General features: G+C 36.9%; 1 protein-coding gene across 1 annotated transcript in view; it reads left to right on the top strand.

Annotated features, from left to right (window-relative positions):
* Positions 1-22,530, top strand: part of LRP1B (LDL receptor related protein 1B) — a 749,866-nt gene that overhangs the window by 391,427 nt on the left and 335,909 nt on the right. The window contains exon 7 of the mRNA XM_050899978.1: positions 13,229-13,391. Coding sequence (XP_050755935.1) covers positions 13,229-13,391 — 163 coding nt within the window. The remainder of the gene's footprint in view (positions 1-13,228; positions 13,392-22,530) is intronic.

The following is a 22,530-nucleotide window of genomic DNA, read 5'->3' as shown; positions in this document are numbered from 1 at the left end:
CAAAGTCCGTCCCAGACAGAGATTTATCCAGTAGCTAAAACCAGAAGGAAACAGTATGTTTTCAGCAAAGAGCTTGAGAAGTTTTAGGAATGCACTGTGCTGTATCTGCTACATACAGAACTGAGTCTACAGGACATCAATGAAGTGACCGCTAGGGAATTGGCACAACCCCTGTTAGTATTTGCAGGGACTTAATCACATGTGCTGTGACTTGGCCCTTCTATGTCAGATGCACAGTAATACAAAAAACTGCCTGCTATAAGTTTTGGGGAAAGCAGCAGGAAGAAAAAAAATCTGCTTATGTATCTTATGCAATGAAAAGAGTATTAGAATAAAAACACAAATATTGCAAGTTGTGATCTAGCTGGTGGCCTCTACTAATTGTTGTATTTTGCAACTCATATTTCGATCTAATGCTTTGTACTGCTACAGGGAAAAGGGTAAACAAAGATCACGCGTTTCATAAATGAATAAGAAATTTCATTAATCCAAGTAAATCTGAAATCAGAAGCTACGTCTCTGATAAAATAAAAAACAGTTGCAGCATCTTTGTCACTGCTTTTTAAGAAATTACATAAGCTATACCACTTTAGGCTGTGGGCTGTTCTGCTTTCCATACTCACTATAGCCTGGGTATTTCTGTGCTGTACTGTAGTCTATGACGGAGACACACCAAAGAGTTTGTATACGTCAGAATAAATAAAATAAAGGGCTTGCTCTTTACTTAGTACTTTATGAGGAGCTCTTACAGAAAGAGGAATTGCATGTTTGCAAAAGTTGATAAAACTGTGGTGGTTATTTACGCTGTGGTGGACATGACAAATTAAAACCACCATCTGATTTGGGGGTTTAATATATGATTGCTTTTTTCAGTTTTTAACTTCTTTGAATGGTTGAAGCAATGACTAGCTCAAAAAGTATTATCTCCAGTTCATAGGAATATTTTAGTCTTCTGAATCCACAAAATTTATATTCTGGATTTCTACTTAGAATGAAGCAAATTTGATTTAAAACTTTCTTTTGACTTCAGCTTTGGAGTAGAACTTGAAATGCTGAAAACCTTATGGATCATGTCAGCATTATGAAACAAATAAAATGGAAGAACAAATCCTGTCCTTCTCCCTGTTTGTCAGTTAGGTTGAATAAAATAAAATCTTGGTTTTGCTTTAAAATTTTTAATGGTGGTTTTAGAGAGGCACTTATTCTGAAATTGAAAAATTGCATGTAAGAAATCTTTTAAGCGGTGTAAATCACTTTTGCTAAAGTCAGGCTTAAGCTATATAAATTTCTTAGTTCTGGAAAAAAACGTTTTAATCATTGTAAGTAATTAAATGAGAAGAGAAGGACAGAATATGCAAAAGGGTTGGTCTGTTTACGCAAAGCTGAAGCCCTGCATTTTATCAACCTGTCACGAAACAGCTGCAGTTTGATGTGTTGGGTTAGGCATTCACCATGACAGTTCTCGAGCTGATGATAAAGTTTGGATAGTCTTTACATGTGTAATTGCGTAAAATCTCTGTCACACTGTATAAGCAAAAATAATGAGCTCATTGAGGAGTGTGTGGGGATACCTGCCACAGTTTGCAGGTCCAGAGACTCTCGCTCTTTTTGGCGTTTTTGGACTTGCTTGCATGTTGTTTGTTGCTATTTTACTTAAGTATGTGACTCCATTTTTTAATATGGGGGAGTTTTTATATTTATATATAAGGAGATAAGTAAAACGTGTTTAAAAAGATCAGTGCTGTTTCTCTTCTAGTTATGAATATACTGAAAATACGTATTTTCATTTTAAGACTCTTTGGAGGATATATTGGTTAGTCATTGAGTCTGTTCAACTCGTTGCAAAATTCAGGTTTGTTTTAAATAGGCATAACCACTGCATTAGCTTCAGAAACGAACCCTTTGGGAAAAGGCAACTCAAGTAAGATGAAGTAGTGGGAAAATGTATTTTATAACAGTCTGTGAATGCACTGTAATCCATGTTTTGTATCTTCCAAAATAATTGGTCACAGTTTGAGTTTTGGGGGTTTTTCCTTTTGCAAACATATACTTGGACAGACAACTATTCTTTTATAAAGTAGACTGAAAAAAAAAATATTTGAAGATAGCTGCTCTGAAAAGAATTGAAGTACACTTCTGTGCGAACTGTCAAATTGTCTGGAGAGCCTCGTGCAAGGCCTGGGCAAGGCCGAGCTGGCTGCTGGCTGGAAGGAGGCTGGGTAAGGTGAAGGCAGAGCCTGGGCAGCACACCGGGCCGTGCTCCTGCTCTGCTCTTAAACACAGAGAGCATTAACACCATATATCTTGCTGCCTGTGGGATCACTCATCGCAGAAGTAATTTGACATTAGGGTAGGCAAAAAATATTACTACAAGGAAGACAAGAGCATAGCTTGCAGAGGGGACCTGGAGGAGGGATGCAATGCATATTCATGTCTCTCCTCTGTATGTCTTTGCAAGTGTTGGGAGAAATTCTTTTTGCTGTTTACATGAAAGGAGGAGTGATTTAGGAAGAAAGGCAATATGCTGGTAGTCAGGAGACCACTGTTTTTCCTGAGACTTACAGGATGACATTTAGCAAGTAATCTTGTCTTTTCCCCTCTAAATGAAAAATGAGAATAACTGTATTTCCATATGGCATAGGGATGCTGTGAGGTTTAAAAACTGAAATGCTAAAATGGTAGGGGATACACAAGGTAGAAGTAGTTAGCACAAAGTACACAAGACTTCTGTGGTTGAGAAGAGGTGGGATTATGGCCTCATATCTTCCTAAAATGGCTAGTTTTGGAAAGGGCTGGAAGCTTTCTGAAAGCAAAGTTCAAGTTCTGCAAATATAAGAGCGTTGAGTTTGAGCCATATTACTGGAAGCAACAGCTATTTGAGTGGTTTATGAGACTGTTTAATGGAATCTATGGTGGTATTCCATTTTAAGGTAACGCTCGGGTAGACCAATACTTGGATCTCGCTACTATAGTGATGATGATAGAAATAAATAAATAAAAAAAAAAGCAGTATCCTGATGTCTGGTTGAAAATGGATAGAAAAATAATTAATGCGTAACTCTAAACCCATGTTTTATTTTTATTTCTTGCATTACTGGAAATAAGTTAGCAAGAAAAAATAACTTTTTTTTTTTTAGGTGCATCAGCGATGCCTGTGTTTTAAGTCTGGGCAGTTGTCTGCTTTGTTGGTCAGGTCACATAAAATAAATAGCAGTCTTCTCAAAGGTTACTATTTTGATACTGAAAAGATGTAATAAATGGATGAAAAAGAAAAGGACAGATAGGAAGAAAGGGAGGATGAGGTAATGATTACATGCATATGCATTTGTTATAGTCAGTTGGCAGTCAGCGTTCATAGACATGAAGGGTTTTATTTGTTTTGCTCAAACTATAATATGAGGCAAGTGACATTAGTGAGTGCTGTACAGTCGTTTTGAGTGTTTTGCAGAAGTACAAGCATGCTGATGGCATCAGGTGGTGACAGTGATTCCTCTGTTAGAGGGAGGGAAAAAGATGAAGAAAACAGCTTAATGTCCTTTCATATAAGAAGCAATTTCTTTTTCTTTCCTTAGCAATCCTAAAAAAAGAGGCTATCTCATCTAGTAAAGTACATGATACAGTTTTGTTTCAGAGATATTATGTGGAACAATAAGGTATATATTTGCTAACTGTGCAGGTTATATTTTTTATAATTGAAGATATTTTTAAATTTTCTAGTATTATCTAAGTCATAATTCTCAAGCTGGATTTAAATTGGACTCCATATGCAGATTTTAATTATATTATGAACAAGTTCTGTAATAAGATTTATTTCAGAAAAAAAAATTTTTGGGAAGTGTAATGTCTACTCCTTTTCCCCTAATATGTTTGAGATGAAGATAAATACTTTTGTGCCCAATATTAATATATCTACATATCAGAATGAAATACTCTATGGTCAGTAGTACCTTCTGATTAAAATTGAATGGAATAATGCCCTTTGGGGAAAAGAAACTGATTTATAGCACGAGGTCATGTCATGTACTGCATATTCGTATTGTCTAGACTATATATTGCTAATAGCAACTATAGTGGGCTCAAAATGAAATTATCCTACAAAATTATGACCTGCATTTTACCTGCAAGAAACTACAGCATACTCCAGATCCTGTTAACCAGTGTTGTCTGACGAATGTTACCTTCTACAAAAAATGTGCAATATGAGTTTTCTTTGTTCCCTAACCCTTTCTTTAAGAGCTGACGAAGACAATTTACTTCTACATTATCCCCCCAGAAACGTTCCTTAAAGCACCATTGCCTACCTCTAGTATGAAACTGTTGAAACTTTCTCTGGAAGTCATTTTCCTTAAATACTTTGTATTGCAAAAGTAACTCCATATTTTATTGACATATCTTTAAAATTGTAATAATCTACTCCTTAGCGTCTTTATGGGAAAATGTTTAAGTGACCTTATTTTTGTGTGACGATGGTTTATGAAGTTCATAATGCGTGCAGCAGGCAGTCCTAGGAAGGTGGAAGGTTGTACACTTTTGCCTTTGATGGAAGGTGGTTAAACGAGGCAAGTGTTACAGCCTAATGTAGCCACGTCGTTTTCCCCGCAGCAGTTCTCTTAGTCCACATGCTTGATGGGATGCCTATTGTGGCTGAATTATGCTTTAATTTTAACAGTGGATGACTTAACTGCTTTGAAGTAAATAACTGGGTTTGATTTACAGTCTCAGCAGATTTATAAGAAGTTTTTGAATGTGCAGTTAAAAAAAAAAAGAGACTGTTATAGCTATGTACCTCTATAAATCTGTCTTTATTGTTCAGCATGTATGCAGGCTACTGGGACCCCATTACAAGTTTACAATCACTGGGCAATGTGTTTGAAACTCAGTAATGCAGAAATTAGAAACGTTATGGTTTTCAATTATTCTTACTTGTTTCTGACATGAGATTGATGTCAGAAAATTCACTCCTTATAAAAATCTTAACACTCAGGATTAAAAGATAGGTGTGGTGGGTTGACCCTGGCTGAATGCCAGGTGCCCACCAAAGCCGCTCTGTCACTCCCCCTCCTCAACTGGACAGGGGGAGAAAATAAGACGAAAGGCTCATAGGTCAAGACAAGGGCAGTTTAATAAAGCAGCAGCAAAGGTCACGTGCGAAAGCGAAGGAAAACAAAAGGTTTTATTCTCTACTTCCCATCAGCAGGCGATATTCGGCCACTTCCCGGGAAGCAGGGCTTCAGTACGCATAGTGGTTGCTCCGGAAGACAAACGTAAACAAACGAATGCCCCCCTTTCCTCCTTCTCCTCCTAGCTTTTATGCTGAGCAGACGTCATATGGTATGGAATACCCCTTTGGTCAGTTTGGGTCAGCGGTCCCGGCTGTGTCCCCTCCCAAGATCTTGCCCACCCCCAGCCTACTGGTGAGGGGGGGCAATGTTGGAGAGACAGCCTTGATGCTATGTGAGCACTGCTCAGCAGTAGCCAAAACACTGGTGTGTTATCAACACCGTTCTAGCTCCCAATACAGAACGCAGCGCTATGGGGAAAATTAACTCCATCTCAGCTAGACCCAATACAATCTGGCCATTCATAAGGCCCTTATTTCATTGTTTCACACTTCTTTCTTACTCATTTAATCTGTTGGCATCACAGCCAGCTCTGTGACTCAAGACGCAGTAATAGAAAATATCACCCGTTTTACTCATTCCAGAAACTTGATGCATTGTATGGTAGAATCATTCTATAACACGAGTAAAAGAAGAAATATGCTAAAAAATTTAGGACCTGATTTTGCTACCCTGCGTTAAAATTCCTGGCAAAGGCACAGACCCAAGCATACCTGGGGTCCGCCATCATGACATTTCCTCTGAGTGCTCTGTAAACAGAGGGATTTGTTAGAAGAGGAAGATGTGACTTTTTGTTGTTATTGTTCTGTGATCCCAGGGTTCCCGATGGGAGGAAGAAGTTTGTCGTTAAACCTGCATTTCTCTCAGTACCGGCTCAATGTTCAACCTCAGCCAATGTACTATAGCATGTCTGTCTTAATAAGACTCCGTTGCCTGACTTCCATCAGTAGTAACATGCCTCATAGTGGCCTAAGAAACTAAGCCATAAAAAACCTGAAAATGTCTAGCTTTTGTAGAAGAAGTGTACAACAGGACTATTGCAAGGCAAGGTGTAGGTAGAACAGTGCTACCAGGTGGGCTAAGATTGTATTTGGAGCTGAGCAGCAAACTTACATAGCTCGCTGCTGTACTGCTTAAGAGGCCCCAAAACTGGCTTCTATGACAATATCTTGTCATCAGTGCTCAGATACTAATTCATAGATGTGAGGACTGACAGGGATCTTGTAGGCCAGACTATGTCACGGTCTTCATGGAGTCCTTTGAAAGGTATGTAACTGCTAATTTTAAAAACTCCTAAATCATGTGAAGTTTCAGGCGTTGGATCTTCTCTCCTTGGTAAGTGGGCTGCATCCAGTAGAAGGATAAAAGTCTGATTTTGAACAGAAAGAGAAAGGCCCATACAGAATAAATGCCTAAATGTGTTCTCTTCTGTATCTAGTTGGAAGCTGAACGCTTGAATCTCTGAGTGACTGGATAGACTACGTCTCTGAGACTAGGTGTCTTTGTGAGCTGTTGGGACGCTTTCATTAAGTATTCATAATATTTAGATTAGGCTCGTATTTTTGAAAACTATTCAGCTTGGGGAAACTGCTGTTGTCTAAATGTTCACATTTATAGGTTGTTAAAGCAGTATCTTCTAACATCCTGTAGGATTGGAAGAATATCAACTGTATTTTTGACAGTAACCCAATTTATTGAAATATAAATTATGTTACTCAGCAAACAAGAGGAAAAGCTTTCTTTTCTTTTGAGGAACTTGAAGTCTGGATGCTTTAAAGTGCTTATTTAAATTTAGTATGTTTTAGGTTTTGCACTATACTCTTTACAAACAATATCTGAGAAGGCTGATTTAATTCAAAGGAATTAGATATTTGAGGATGAGTCATTTGAAAAAGATAGATGGATATTTTTCATTTGATTTTTCATTTTTAAACATATGCAATAATCACTCAGGACGGCTGTTAAAAGTTTAGACACCAGTGTGTCTAACTCATTGAATGGTGACGTTTTTAATAAAAGTCATATTTTGTAAATGGCATTGCAGACATAATGACGGCAAATTGCTGTCAGTAGAAGGGGCACAGAAAAATCTATGTCAGCCTAACTTTCCCAAGCCACAGTGTCAGTATAAGGTTGTCTGGGCTGCTAATTAGGAACATTACTCTCAGAAGAGAGGCACAGCAAAGGCAGTGCTTCTGCAAGATTTCACAGCCTGACATTTATGCGTGTTTTAACTACTATTTACCTGGTCTCACTATTACTGGCTATTTTAGAAAAAGAAAGGCTTGCTACTGTTTGTCTTGTTATTCAGAACTTGTCTTTTTACTCAGGTGGAGGCAAAAAGCCTGTCCCCAAGTTGCTTCCTATTGTTCTTTGGGATAAAATTTGTTTGTTCCTTTATAAATACATAATTTTATCTCTTTTTTTTCTGAATAGATAGTAAATTAAACTAAGCAAGTCTGGCCATGCGTGGCACTGTTATTATTTATCTACCTTACACAGTTCACAAAGCCTCACCTGCTAAAATCTCAACTTTCAGTCAAAAAATTAAAGCAGCTTTCTAGTCGTGGAGAAGTAAAATGCATATATGTCAAAAAAAAAACACCCTGAAGATTGAGAAAACATAGGGAAAGGCAAAATGTCTCAAATACATTGTCCCATTTTTACTTATTTTTTATGTTATCTGATTTTTCATGGTTTTGGCTTCCAGATTAATCTTTTTTTTAACCTTTGTTTCTGTCTCAGCTCTTTTGACTCAGCAGGAAGCAGGAGATTCTTCCTTAGTCAAAATACAGTGAAGCAAACTCTTACTTATTCTGGGCTGGTTTATGAAAGCGAGCCCCGGAGGCAAACGGTTACTGACAGAACAGGTTGTAGGGTAAGCGGGCGTGAACATGCCTCGGAGATCTGCAGATCTGTTGTCCTGGCCTTTGGGGGAAGGGGGATCAGAAGGTGACTCTTCCTGGCACCAGGCGCTTGAGCAGTACCACCCTTGCGCTCCTACATTGCACTACCGTTGGGGACTGTACTGACATCTTCCATGTGTTAGGATGCTCATTACAGAAATGTTAAGCTCCTGAAAGTTTTATTACAGCGATCCTCTCTTGCTTCTCCGAAGCGTTTATTCCCCTAGCATATGGCCAACCGTCCAAACAACTGTTGCACAATCCTCAAAACCACCGTGCTTATATAATAGAATAAATTAAACAACTGACTCTTAGCAGACGTGACTACCTGTGACAACACTGAGCTGCTCTTTGCAAAGTGGAAAGATTTCTATAAAACAAACCCCTGATGTTTTGGTGCAGTAGGAGTAGCAAACGCTTCCCTCCCCACAACTGCGGTTTCGAGGCTGCAATCATGGGGAGTCAGGGTACCTGCCCATGCTCTTTTATTGAAGGTACAACCACCGCTTTTTAAACCACTTCCCCATCTCTTATCTCCCCCAGGCAAGCCCAGAATGCAGCATGAAATTCCTGTGTGGAAGTTTGGATGTTCCATTCATTCAGAAGAGATGTATATGGGTTATGGAGGAAAAATTAGTACCTTTTTTTTTTTTTTTAGCTTTATGGGTAAATCAAAATAATTCTTCCTTTAAGATCAACTTTTGAAAAGTAAAAAAAAAAACATTTTATGACAAAAATAAAGATTATTTTTAAGCATCTCCAAATATATACATTAATTTTGGGAAAATGCTTGAGTCTTGAGTAGATTTCCAAGTTCCTTTAGGCAGTCCTCACTGCAGCCATGTTCAGAGAAAGGAAAATTTTAAGTATATAAGGCAGTAGAAACTAAGTTCTTTACCTTAAAACAGAGAGAGGTTGTCTATCTCTTTCGTTATTAACCAGAAGCATATGGAGAGTGCAATGAGCATTTTTAATTTTATTTCGTCCAAAATCATTCCCCAGTTCACTCCGAAGTTTCTAAAAAAGACTCCAACTCCTATGAGTTCCACCAAGTAGTTTGCTTAGATCATTTCTTACATTAAAAACAAGAGATGCTTTTACTGAAGTGCATAAATGGAGAAAGCTTACTAATTTTTCAGTTTCTAGTCTTTCTTCAACATCTGGAAAAAATGAAATCTGTTAACATAATATTGATTTTAATAGGCAGTACGTGTGCTGAATCCTCGATTACAACAGTAGTATAAATACAAGAATATGGCGCTGCTTTTCCCTCTCCTCTGTTAACTGAAGTCTTCTTGTGCAAGTCTTGATTTCAAATTGAAATAAATGTAGTAATGCATACAGTACAAGAGAGATGTTTGAAAATTAAAGTGAAAGAAGACAGGCATTCAATATGGCTCTGATTTTCATAAACTTTATTTTGGCCGTAAGACATATATTTCCAGTACCCTTTGAAGATTTAGCCATCCTCATATAAAATTGCTATTTTCTCTAAAGGTATAATAATATTTATGTGTTCAAAAAAATAGAAAAAATATACTTCTAGCCACACTTTTGCTAGTGCCCATGGTCTACATAATGTCATTAACTAGAGTAGAATTTAGACTATATGATGTCTTAACTATCCTTTATGAAGTCCTTAAGAGGAAATCCTAGTTTTCAGAAAGCAATAAAAGAAGGATGATCACATTTGGCAGAAATGCTCCAAGGAAACTGTTATTAATGTAGGAAAAACCCTCAAAAATATATACAAGATTGCTCAGAAAAAAAAAGAAAAAAGTGTGTTTTCAGGGGGAGACATTTCTTTTTAGAGACTTCTGAAACTGTGTGAAGGAAAAAAACATTAATTACTTTAAAGATGTAAGTGGACTAGACATGTGTACATACTGGGTTTTAATGTATGAATCCAGAAATAGGCATGAAATGAATTCAGTGACTTCTTGAGTACAAGAAGTTATATATATTTTAAAAGTCCCCAGTGCAACCAAAACCTTATCTCTATGGTATATAGTGCATTCAACTTGTGTGATAACTGGAGAGCCATTCAAAGCAGCTTAACGCATAGCTGCTAGCAAAACCATAGAGATTAAAAGTTTGATTCATAAAAACTGTTATCTGCTAGCTAAGTGGATTTTTCATGTAGAATATAATTTTATGGGGGAGTGGACTTGGGCAATTCTTTAAAACTTCTTCTCTTGTGAGAAACTGGAAGTGTCCAATTCCCTGCAGAGCGCGTGGTACAAAGAAGACAAACCCCAAACCAGATCAATGGTATCTACAATACACAACGTGTTTGTAACTGTTAAAGGCAAACGCTGCTGTGCATTGAATGGCCAGGTAATTACTAGATTACAGTGATGTACTGCCCAGAAGGTCTATTTCTGAGAGAAGTGTTCTTTGCATAGTGGGAGATCTCTCCTCCATTTCACGCAGTAGACTTCTGAAGAAAAACGTGAATTAATGTGCCGCTTTTTCTGGAAACTCTATGATTAAGTCTTTAAGCATAGCATGCTTTGTAAGGAACAGCTTTACAAGGAGTGCAGTTGTGATGAGCCTAAGTCTCTCAAATAGCCTGTGCTGCTGGTACCTCATGCCCTTCCCGAAGACAACCTGCTGGGGAAGGGAAATCAGGTAAATAGGTGTTAAGAGCTACCCATGCTTTGTGAAGTCTTTGACACAAAGGTTATGGTGTGAAATTCCTTCTGGATGTCCCACTTTCCTGGCTTGCTGAGCAACCTCAGTTTTTAACTATTTGACGTAAATGGTTATCCCTAATATGACCTTCAATTAATTATCCTTGTTTTCCATATAAAAAACCTGTTTAGTGCCATTTCTTGTGACAGGTTAATGAATAACTAAGGAAAGAATAGAGCCAACATTTTATAAATATGAGTATTGTTATGTTAACAGATCTAATAGTCTGTGTGTGACATACTTTTAGGTATGTATCACATTTCTGTAAAAATAGGTACTTTTCCCACAGGTTAAGAAGACAACAGTAGCCTCCTCCAGCAGGCTGCTACTTAAGCTTGTTCCTTTTCCTCCACTTCCCAATGTATAGCAAACTTCCAGAGCTCTCACTGCAGGAGTTTAATTACTAGTTTCATTTCTACAAATATTTAAAATTGAATTCCCTTTGTAACTTTCATTCCTTATAAATAATATTTTCAAAAATGCTTCTCTTACATGGAAGCTTATCTTCAGTTTTCAAAAGTCTCATTGAATCAGTGAGCCATAAACCTTTAATTCCATGAATCCAACTTCTGAAAATGGAAAGCAGACACATTGAAAATGCTTAAACTATTACTGATTTCCAGAGGGACAGAGTTTTTTCTGATATTTTTAAAAGCATGTCCTATATTTTGTTTGGGCAAGGAAAAAAAAACAACTTTTCCTCCCTCTTGTCTAAAATATATTAGTGCTCGCATATGTCTCATAGTGCAGCTGACATTGGCCTCCTCTGGAGGTTGGATACTGGACTAAATGGAGCATTTCTTTATTCTGGCTCAGCATATCTTTGTAATAGGAGCTATCACAAGGGAAGAGGCATAATATTCGCTTTGAATTAAAAGGAAAATGAATAGCGGAAGGGGAGAAATCTGAGATAGAAGAGACAGCAGTGAACTGTGTAATGGGATGGCTGAGATGGAATACAGCTGGTAGCTATTCCTGATATTTTATTGAGTAAATCTTGTTTATGTTACCTGCACTTTGAAGGGCAATGCATGTGTCTCCATGTCTGTTTTAAGTATTTAGCAAATGCATGACCCATAAGCCCTCAGTTATTGTCAAAAACTTAAAGACTACAATTTTTTTCTGAATCAAGTTTGCTTTATATTCTCCAATGCAGCACGTATGTGATGGTAGCTACAGTTTCTTGTTGGAGTGTGGAAAAAAAACCCACAAGTTCAACTTCTGAAGGATAATAGAAATACAGAAAACTGAAAGTAACCAAAAAAAAGCTACTATGTGAAATTATATTTTATGACATCTGTCTTCTCTCATCATGAAAGAATTGCAACTTATGTTAGCAGTATTTTGAAACCATTGTAATATGAATATATATTTTTTTTAAATTTAAAAAAAATCATTAATATTTAACATTGGAAACATTTAACAATATAACAATAACAATATTGTTATAGTAATTGAGTTATTCTTAATTTAAGAATAACTAAGTCTGTCTTACAAGGTGGTATCAATACAGTACTGTCAACAAGAATAGGAAGTAAAGAAATCTTAGTTATATGAGATTGATATAGTTATGTTCTTTGCGCTTCTTTATAGTTTTGCTTACTGTAACTGTAAGACTATGTATGGACAGGTAGGTTGACTTATAAGAAAAATGCAAGATTTAGAAGACATTTACAAAAAGAGGTTCCAGGATCCCACAAGAAAAAGAACTGACTGTTTTAAAACAGTTGCGTTAGGTAGTTGTGAAGCTACCTTAGCGTCCCGAGAAGGAAAACTCCCGGAGTCATTGTTAAGAAACCTCTCTATATAAGTAACACGCAGACAGTTGCTTTAATGCTACTTATTATGGCAGTTGAATCAGAAATCTGGCAGCATCCAGATTTCTCAGAACTACAAAAAAAAAAAGTAATTTAAATGAAAAGGAATGTATGCACACGCACGTCTGCTATTACATACAGTGGTTTTAGACATGCACAGGTTTTTTTAATTTCTGTGAAGTATTTATTATCAGATTTTAGTCCCCTTTAAACACAACTAATGAGCTCTTAAAAGCTTTATCAGTGTAGCATCCCCACGGTGTAACAGACATCCTAGAACACTTAACTTCAGAACTTGAGTGGCTTCAGAGGCTGCCTTCCCACTGTGTTCTGCTGCCGTCAGTGTTTCGGACCCCTGTTTCACAGATGCACCATTATTCAGTGATGTTGCTTCTGAATATACCATAAAAAAATTCACAATGACAAACTTTAAAATATTTAAGAGAACTACAAATAAACGTGTAGCTTTCATGCCCTTGAAGTTGCAATCAGTCTTTTGTACTTAAAAAGGAAAAATTCTCTCCAACCAATGTTTATGTGTTGAGAATTGGATTCCGTATTATATACCACATAATACATGTAAAAACAGCTTGAACTGAGTAGAGCATCTGCTTGGTGAAGCAGCTAGCAGTTCAGTTATTTGTATTACAATTGCATTCCTGAGCTTTTTTTTCTTTCTTTTTTTTGGCAGATGTACACCAAATAGCAATCGACTGGATCACCGGAAATTTTTACTTTGTGGATCACGTCAGTGACAGGATCTTTGTTTGCAACCAGAACGGATCAGTGTGCATTACCCTCATCGAGCTGGATCTTAATAACCCTAAGGCCATAGCTGTTGATCCAACATCAGGGTAAGATTATTTATCTGCATTAGGATTTATTTTATATGATGTGTGCTTGTCTGTGACTGCATATAGTATATCTGTTTGATTCAGGTGTTTTAAAAACTGTTTTTTCATTGCTGCATTGAGTTACTTGCATAGTTGCTGTAACAAGAGTAACGTGTAATGAACTTGTAGCAAGTAGTTAACTATATTAATTGCAGCATGTGCCTCAACTTCTCAAAATGGAATCGAAAATGAAAAAACAATTGTATTCCTACTTGTCATAAGATTTTCTTTTGCCTCTGTTTTTCTGTAAATTGTGTTTCTAACTAGAGTATGTGGAAAAGGAACTTTTGAGGTTTTTTTATACTGTATCCCCTCAGTTGCAGGAATATCGGAAATGGCTTTAACAAGTTTAATTACATAAAAAGGTGGAAGAATTTTTACTCTGCTTTAGAGGGTCAGCTGTAATGGTAAAATTACATTATATTTGCTTTTTCTCTTCCATAGATACATTCAGTGTCACTTGGAAATAAAGCCTTGCTTAAAATACAGGGTACTAAAAGTCTTCCATTCTATAACAGCCACCAGCTGGGAAAAGTTTTCAAGCAAATGATGAAGTAAAAGCATAACTAAATAGGAATAGTAATAGGATCAAGTTAATTTAAGAATTAAATTGGTGAGGATTTTAGAACAAGGATTTTATCTTGGTTTATTAGTTTGTAAGTAGTTTAGACTGAAATGCCTGGTGGAATATGTCCTAAACTGCCATAAGCCCTTTCTCAATAAATACAAAAATATTTACTGTTGAACAGCTTGTCATCCATATGTGGACTTTTGTCACTCTTTTATTTGAAGCCTGATTGAATATTAAGATGCATTATCACAATGACTTTAATTCTGACAAGAACAGCTTGCATGTAAAGTTTACAAAAAAGTTTTATAATGTAATTCTTGAATATAGCTGTATTTCTGTCTGCAGCAGATGGTAAGCTTGACTTGATCTGACTGCAGAGTTGTTTTAAAAGAAAAATAAAAATTCATGTATAAATTGATTTTCTGCAAGTTCTGATCTGAAAGAACTCGAAGCTTTCAAATTTGTCAACAGCAGCCTTTTTTCTCTACGTTTGCTTGTATATTCTTTGCTGGATTTACTAGATGAATCCAAAGCTTGTCATTAGCTAATCTTATCTGTCAGGGATGTAAGAATTGTATCCAACCCTTTGATTCTGTGAGGAGGGGTGGAACGGAAAGAGAGACTGTTTTTCCTTTGTTTATTATCTGCTAGCTACAAACCATTCTTATTCAAATAGTTGCCTTTTTCAGTGCCATATATGAGAGTAATGGTGTCTATTTTAGTGTAGATGTAAGTGCTGGCCTGTAGGAAAGACCAGAAGTGATTATGGTATTTCACAGTGTGATTCTTCATATAGCAATACTAATTTATTTCATGATGGAAACACCGGGTGGAAAATTTTCTCAGAATACATGTTTTCATTTCAGCAGTTATTTCTTTACTGGTTTTATTAGCAGTTTTATTAATTATCTGACATATGTTGTCCTGTTAATCGGATATCTAACGTATATTTTAACTGATAGACCCCAACTTAGATATTAGTTCTGCTTGTTTGTGACTGGGTTTTGGTACAGAATGCAAATAGATAATCAAAAAGCATTCTGGCTACTTAAAAATGTTTGGTCCTTTTTTTTTTTGTCTTTTTTGCTTTCTTTTTACTCTTTCATACTGGTAGTAGTTAAGACGTATTTCTGTGTCGAAGTATTAGCATGATATTGCTGTCTAGGTAACTTGCTGGTTTTCTTTTATTTAAAGAATCACAAAAACATCCATACTAAAAAAATGTTGCAAGTTGAGCACTGAATGAGTCAGTTGCATAAAAGTTTGCGTGCACTAGCTTCTTAAGGCAGTTGTCATAGAATCACAGAATCACAGAATGGTTTGGGTTGGAAGGGACCTTAAAGATCATCTAGTTCCAATCCCGCTGCCATGGGCAGGGACACCTTCCACTAGACCAGGTAGCTCAAAGCCCCATCCAACCTGGCCTTATGTTTATACGCTGTAAGCATATGATTATAAATCACATTTTGGGTTTTTTTTTTTTTTTTATTTAAATGTGAAGGCCAGGCTGTTCTGGGAGGTTTTATCTCCTATAAGAATTGCATAATAAGGTATTAAATGTAATTACGTTGTAAGGTATTTGCTCCTGTCACATGTATTGCTATCATGGTATGTTCATTGGCCCCAGCGTTCTTCTACAAGCTGAAGGTACACTCGCGCAGAGAAGACCATTTTCTATGCTAAGGAATTCAGAGCTTGATCACAAGCCTTTACGTCTATGACAAACTTCCTGTAGTAGCACAGGGTCAAGCCCTGCTATTCATGTTCACATCTGTGCTGTTACGTGTTTAGTTGTTTCATGAACCAGAAATTCTGCATTTATCAATAAAACAACTTAAGCACCTGTGGAAATTTTCTTAATTCCGAATGGTTCCCCTCGCTGCACTCAAGAATATGTTTTGAGTGTGATTAATTTTACATCTCTGTGCCTGCGAGTTTTGTTAGATGTTTACTGGTGATGGTTTTATATATTCTTCTATGAGCTTACAATGGAACTTGGACTACTAAGCTTATTTCATATCATACAATGAATGAAAGAACTTTTGTTATTCTTCTAAAACTGAACTTTAAATTGAGAGAAGAAAGATTCTGCCTTTCAAAAAGCTCTTGAACAAGCAAGTTTGTTATGTTTCTAATCTAAGCATGTTACTTTGGTTTAGGATTTCAGCACTTTTATCAATCTGAACTGTGTTTCATTTTCTGATTATTCCAGACTATGTCTAATGGATGCCCACCTGAAAGATTCCCACCACCCCCAAACAATGAATTCATAATTTACCCAGTGAGAGGTTTTGCAGTACTAATACTCATCTGTTACATCAACTAATTTGCAGTTAAGAGTAGCACAGTGTAAGTATCAGACCTGTGTTAGGGAGGCCATTACCAGAGGGAACGGCTGTGTCTCCAGTGATCACTGGGAGTACTTCAGAGTCCAGACTTGTCAGTGAAATATGTATTGAATAAAAAGCTAGAACAATGCTAGTAGGAAATAAAGTGGCAATCAGAAACAGAGAGGGAGAATAAATTGTTTTGCAATAATATATTATCTATCAAATGCCTTTGAAGTAAGATGTTTGGCTCCGTATGTCTGCAGTTCATAGTTTCGATAAATTTTAACATGGGACTTCTTTTCTTCAGTGGTCAAGAAACAGAAGCTATCACTTCTACTGGTCCTTGAAATTGATGTAAAATTCATGATAGTGCTGATGACTGTCACATGAAACAAATATGAGCTGAGTTAGAATGATTTTAGCTCTAGTTAAGGTCTTCAGTGTAGGTCTGCTGTACTCGTGGGGAATGACTTTTTGAAGGATTCCAGCTCGTTTGGCAATCAGCGTGCATATTCATGAGACTTTGATTACTGTACATATATGATAGGGAAGGTAATACATTTAAAACTCACAAGAGGATAGATCAGATCTAGGTTCTCTCCTAGCTCTGCCACAAACCAGCTAAATGTCTATAGACAAAGCATTTTATTTTATGTCTCTGCCTCCCCTTGTATTTAATAGGGAGCATAAAATGCGTGTTGTTTGTTATCTGATATTTGGATGCATTCTGGAACATTAGGAATTAATATTGTAGAATGCACTGCTAACTGTGTACATCTACATATTTATACTGTAAATATGTATACTTAATTACCTCCAGTGTTCAAGGTAAATTGTTGCCTTCCACTGCACCATAATGGCAATGGAGAATGTATAGCAACATTTTACAAAGGAAAAATGCATTGGAGTAGGGAGATACTGCAGTTCCCCCCCAACAGGAGCACTTGAAATGTTCAGTCCTGATCGTGCTGCTTAGACATCTACCATACATGGAGTAATATAAATATCAGAGTGCCTTAATTTCTTCTTGGCCCCATTTTCTGATTTCTTTGGGAACACCAGGAAACAGGGAAAGGCAGGAATAGCAGATAGGGCTGTTGGCTCAGGGCTACTCCTGGTTCCAGAAATGTGCAACTTGTAACGATGGCTCTGATGCTATTTGGGATGCTGATTGTAATTTTCTACTATATTTCATAGGCTTACGGAAAAAGATGAATTTTAAGGAGAGCGTTTGAAACGCAGAGGGTATTGATCTAGCACCCGCTTACAAAAATTGTTCCAAATATAAGGAGATGTGTAGAGAAAGGGCGCATGGGGTGAGATTACAAAGAGGATGTGCAGAGCAAAGCTGGCATGTGGGAGGATGTGCAGAGTAGAGTGTAGAGAAGTACTGGGAGTGAGGAAATGGGTTAGACACCTCCTACATGAATCACTATAAAGGCAAGGCGTACTGGAGGGGGAGAAGAGGAGGAGGGAGAGAAGAATCGGAGAGGATGCCCAATTAGAGGCTGAAGTCGTTGAAACGGGAGCTTGTAACTACCATTTAGAAGCTGTATTAGTAACAATGGGGAGAAAAGACTTACTGCTAAAGAGATTTGTAAAAGGAGCAAGCTCACACTTTAATACTGCCACAGTGTGTGTCACGTAAATATTTGAATAAATCTTTTAATCGGCTTTTCCTTCTGCTATGTTGTAGAAATAAAAAAACCCACAAGCTCTGCTTATTTCTTTCACACAACATTTCTAAATGCGTACAGGAAGAGATTGTGATATGATGATGTTAGAAGAACAACATCTATTAATGTGTTATGGTGTTATGTACCATTTCTTGGTAACGTTAATAAGTCAGGAAAAAAAAGCAAAACTGCACAACAGTAAAAAAAAATTTATTCTGTTGCATTTTAAGTCTGTAATAGCAATCGGTTGATACCTTTCTGATCCACAAAGGTGAACAAGGGAAACAAGGGAAGAATTAATAGCTTAAGTTTTCCCCTTCCTCATCTCAGAAATTTGTTCTGGGGAAAAAATATAAAAATATTACTCCATTAACTTCCTCTTTGATTCTAAGTATTCTAAGCACAGATTTTACTGTGGCTAAAATCTAAGCCACAGTATGAAAATAATAATAATTAAAAATACATAATGATATTTTTGAAACACAGTAGGGAAATTTGCCTCAGTCTAAAATTTCAGAAAATAGGAGAAAGCAAGGGGTAAGATGGACATTTTGAAATGCAGCCTTCTGTATAAGGACCGAGTTGAGCAGCATCTTTAAAATACCATATTTGAGAGAAGATCTAGAAAAATCATAAGAAACAGTTGTTTCTGCCTTTTAGAGTTTTTCTTTTTACTTGTAAATTTATTCTGCTTCTGAAATAATTCCGGTAGGCGTAAGAGGAAGAAGTTGGAGGTTGGTCATGTGAACCCTGTGATCGTCCAGCGTGATTAGCTGCTGTTGTGTATATTCTTACTCAAGCTGTGCGTGATTATCCTCCTGGGATGTTTGCGTTTATTGGACAGATCAAAATGTAATGTAAGGTCCACTGAGCAGTTCACACTAAAAAGCCAAGGGAATGGGAAAGGTTTTACACATCATTGAATTGAAAGTTTTCCTTGCTAGAGAGTTGTGCACAGGAGATAGTGCCTGGGGTGTGGAAAAGCCACCCCAGCGGATGGAAAACAACCCTTAAGAGGTCGAAATTTTCTTTTCTTTTTCTTTTTTTTCCCTGTGAAGATATAAATAGAATGATTTTTGGGCTGACAGTTCAACCAGTTTGGCAGCATGAGAAGACTGGTAAGCCAGTAAGAGCTATCCTACTTGGTGGGATCTTAGAAAAAAGCTAAGAGAAACTTTTGCATGGGTAAAGTCTTTGACGGAGTGTCTGACTAGACAGAGCCCGAGGCCAACCCTGAAATCCTGTATTACAAAACCTTCCATAGCCAGAAAAGAGCAAGTAAGCTGATGCGGAGGTGGAGAGAGATCTTTCTGAATCAACTTTACTGAAAGTAATTTCATTTTTTTTCTTTTCTGTACCTATATCTTTCAAAAAAGCCAAATCATAAATGCACTGTCTTAGACACGATGAACAGTGTTTGCATTTACCTTTTATTTGCCTTGAGTTAAGCATAATATAAGGTAAATGAATGGGTAACAAAACACACCTACAGAGTAAAGCGGGGTCCTGGGCTGTGCCAGGAGGGATTTTGGCTTCCCTGCAGATCCCCCTCCCCATTCAGAGGGCGAGAGAGCGGGTGCCGCTCTGGGACCTGGCGAGGAGGAGAGCTGGGTGGCACTGCCGGCACTTGGGCGTGTAGCCACAGACTGGGCTGTGCACTTCAACATTTTGGACCTTAGTGAGAGTATTAAAAGTATCTTTACTTTAAACCCCTACTTTTTTCTTTTTTTTCTTTCTTTTTTTTTTTTTTAGTTAGAAATTATTTGATTTGAATTGTTTCTCCCATTTAGCCTGATTAGTGAAGGGGGTCCCCGTGTCCGGGCTGCGGAGGGGCATGGCCTTTTGCTTCACGCCTGTTCTTAGACAAGTAGCTGGAGACGGTGTGATGCCCGAGAGGTTGATTGGGTAGGCAAAGAGAAAGAAAAAAGTCTTTGGCCTGACCTGGCAGAATGCCCTGACAGTGCGATAAATGGCAATTGGATTTTGAGTGATTTCTCGAACATGGAAAAGGGAGAGAAAGTCAAGGAATTTGTTATCAGTGAGGAGATCAAGTTTCTTAGAGGGGAGGAAGAGAGCAGGAATGCAAAAAGCAGGGGAGGTCAAACCAGTATATATTTTTCTTTATTTGCTTCATTGTTATTTAGACAGGGGAGTCTTTCAGGATAAAAATAAAACATCTACACCTATTGTCTGCTGCCTTTTTTATTCTCTTTTTACTCTCTTGTCTCTGAGCTTTTATAGCAGCCACAAGGCTTGGGAGAGATTTTTTTTTTTTTTTTCCCTCTCAGCTTAGTCACCATTTTCTGCTGATCAAAGAGGAGTGTTATAATCATTAGAGCTCACTTTTAAACAGCAAAATCATTAGTATTTTAATAACATGCCATTATTAAAAGAGCTCAGTTCCTTTTCTTGTCACAAAGCAGTTTCAAAGAGCTGTAAGATACATATAAGACACACTAACTTCTAGAAAGTTTTAAAGGTGACCTGAAAAAGAATCTTCTTCATTAAAAAAACCCACAAAAAAAACCCAAAAAACTTTGTAATAACTAATCATAATATGAAAGTTTTCATTAAGAATTCAGATTTTGTTGCTCATCCTCCCCCTCCACAACCTCTTTCAGGCTGTGAATGGTTGGAAATGGTATAATAGTGGAGCCAAAATGACTGAGAGGAGAAAAGATACTTAATCAGACCAAAAAAAATCCTTTAAAATTATGTTTACCTCTGTTGTCATCTATTTAGCTCAAATGCTTGATAAACATTTAGGAAAAAAGATTTTTTTGTCTCATCTCAGGTTTTCAGAAAACTGCTTCCAGTTCTATGCTATTCCATCTTTTAATTTTAATTGTTGCTAACTAAACTGAGGCATAAAACTCTTGTCACCTTTACATTTCCCCCTGGACCTAATCTCCTTTGAAACTTTGTTTCTTGTGCAGCAGTATAGATCTGCTCACTAGGAAACCTTGCTGCTGCTACTGCTCTTAATAACAAAAAGGAACTAGGGGCAACTTCATCTGCCCTCTTTCCCAAAATAACATGATATGAGTTTGCATGTGTGTGCAAACAGAAAACAGAAGAAATAATGTTTTTTCTTCAATAAACTAAAAAAAAATAATTTGGATTTATGAACACAGAAAGATACAAACTTGTATGAAAAGGTCAGCTAATACAGCTGAAAAGTATTCAGTCACTGACAAAACTGAAGGAATCAAAATATCAAGCACATTACATAACTGCGTTAAAAGGGAGCTCATTAACAACATCAGGTTATAGATTTGGATCAGAGTGACTACTATAATCAAGACAATAAAAATAGAATAAGCTTGAACAGGTTTGGTACATGCATGTTTTCAAGTAATTACGTGAGCGCATTTGCTATTGTGCAAACCTTTTTATTAATCAAATATTACTGAAATTAATAATTGATGACTACATTCAATAATCTTGTGTATATACTTGAAGATGTACTGTACTCAGTACCCAAAACAAGTTGCATTCAAAGAAAAAACAGGTACTAATAGCAATGATAATCTGTGAGTGATAAAGAATATATTTTTCCAGTGATCATAAAACTTTGTGAAAGAGTTGGCAAAGTGAACACTGGCAGTGTTATTAGAATAGCTTACTGATGTTCTGAGCAATGGTATTATCTAATAATCAGTACTGCTGTCTGGAGAATAAAAAGCTAACTAGTGTAATACTGATGAAACATCTGTTGCAACATGAACTTAAGTAAGCTTTTTTCTTATGCCGCATGTGCCCGGTAATGGATTTCATAGCTATGTTGCTACTAGTAGCAAACAATATTTGAGTGGTGTCAATAATTATGGAAAAAATTCAGGGGGAATACAAAAACATCGATGAAATCACAAAATAGCTGTAGTTTGTAAAAAAATTGCAAAAAATAAAATAGCTTATAAGTCAGTAAAACTTTTTTCACTTATCAAAAGTTGCCTTTCAGCTAGTTGGTCCAGAGGACCTTGAATGCAGCATCACGCCTCTCTCACTTGGCTCAGGTTCTCCTGACCCCACCTGAAGAACTCAGCTGTCATCTGCCTACAGCATCTTCGTTACCCCAGCCTGCTTTGTTATGGGGTGTCCCTCACGCTTTTGGTTACTAACCATTTGAACCATCTCAACAAACCAGGCTGAACATGTGAACCGCAACAACACTAATAAAACTCCGTGAGTTTGATTGCTTGGGGCAATTCACAGCTGATACAACACATGTCCTCTCACTTTTGTTTTAAACTGTCTCTGTGTAATTAGTGTAGTTACTCTTATGCGTGTCCTCAGATCCCTGTCCTTCAGTCCTCAGCTAATTAAGCTTCTGATCAAAATGCTCATCTTTTACTGAAATTACTGTGAATCTATGAATTAGAATTTGTTATTTGTGAAGGAGATGGAAAATGAGCATGTTATTCTGCCTAGTATGGAAGTCTTGAAGTACGTTTTTTTTTTTAATAACTGAAATGTCCAGGCAAAAGCTACATGATTTAAATCACCCTATCGATGATTTTCTT

The sequence above is a fragment of the Gymnogyps californianus genome, chromosome 7 (assembly GCF_018139145.2).
Source record: "Gymnogyps californianus isolate 813 chromosome 7, ASM1813914v2, whole genome shotgun sequence".
Classification (NCBI taxonomy): Eukaryota; Metazoa; Chordata; class Aves; order Accipitriformes; family Cathartidae; genus Gymnogyps; species Gymnogyps californianus.
This window is presented reverse-complemented; position numbering and strand designations above follow the sequence as displayed.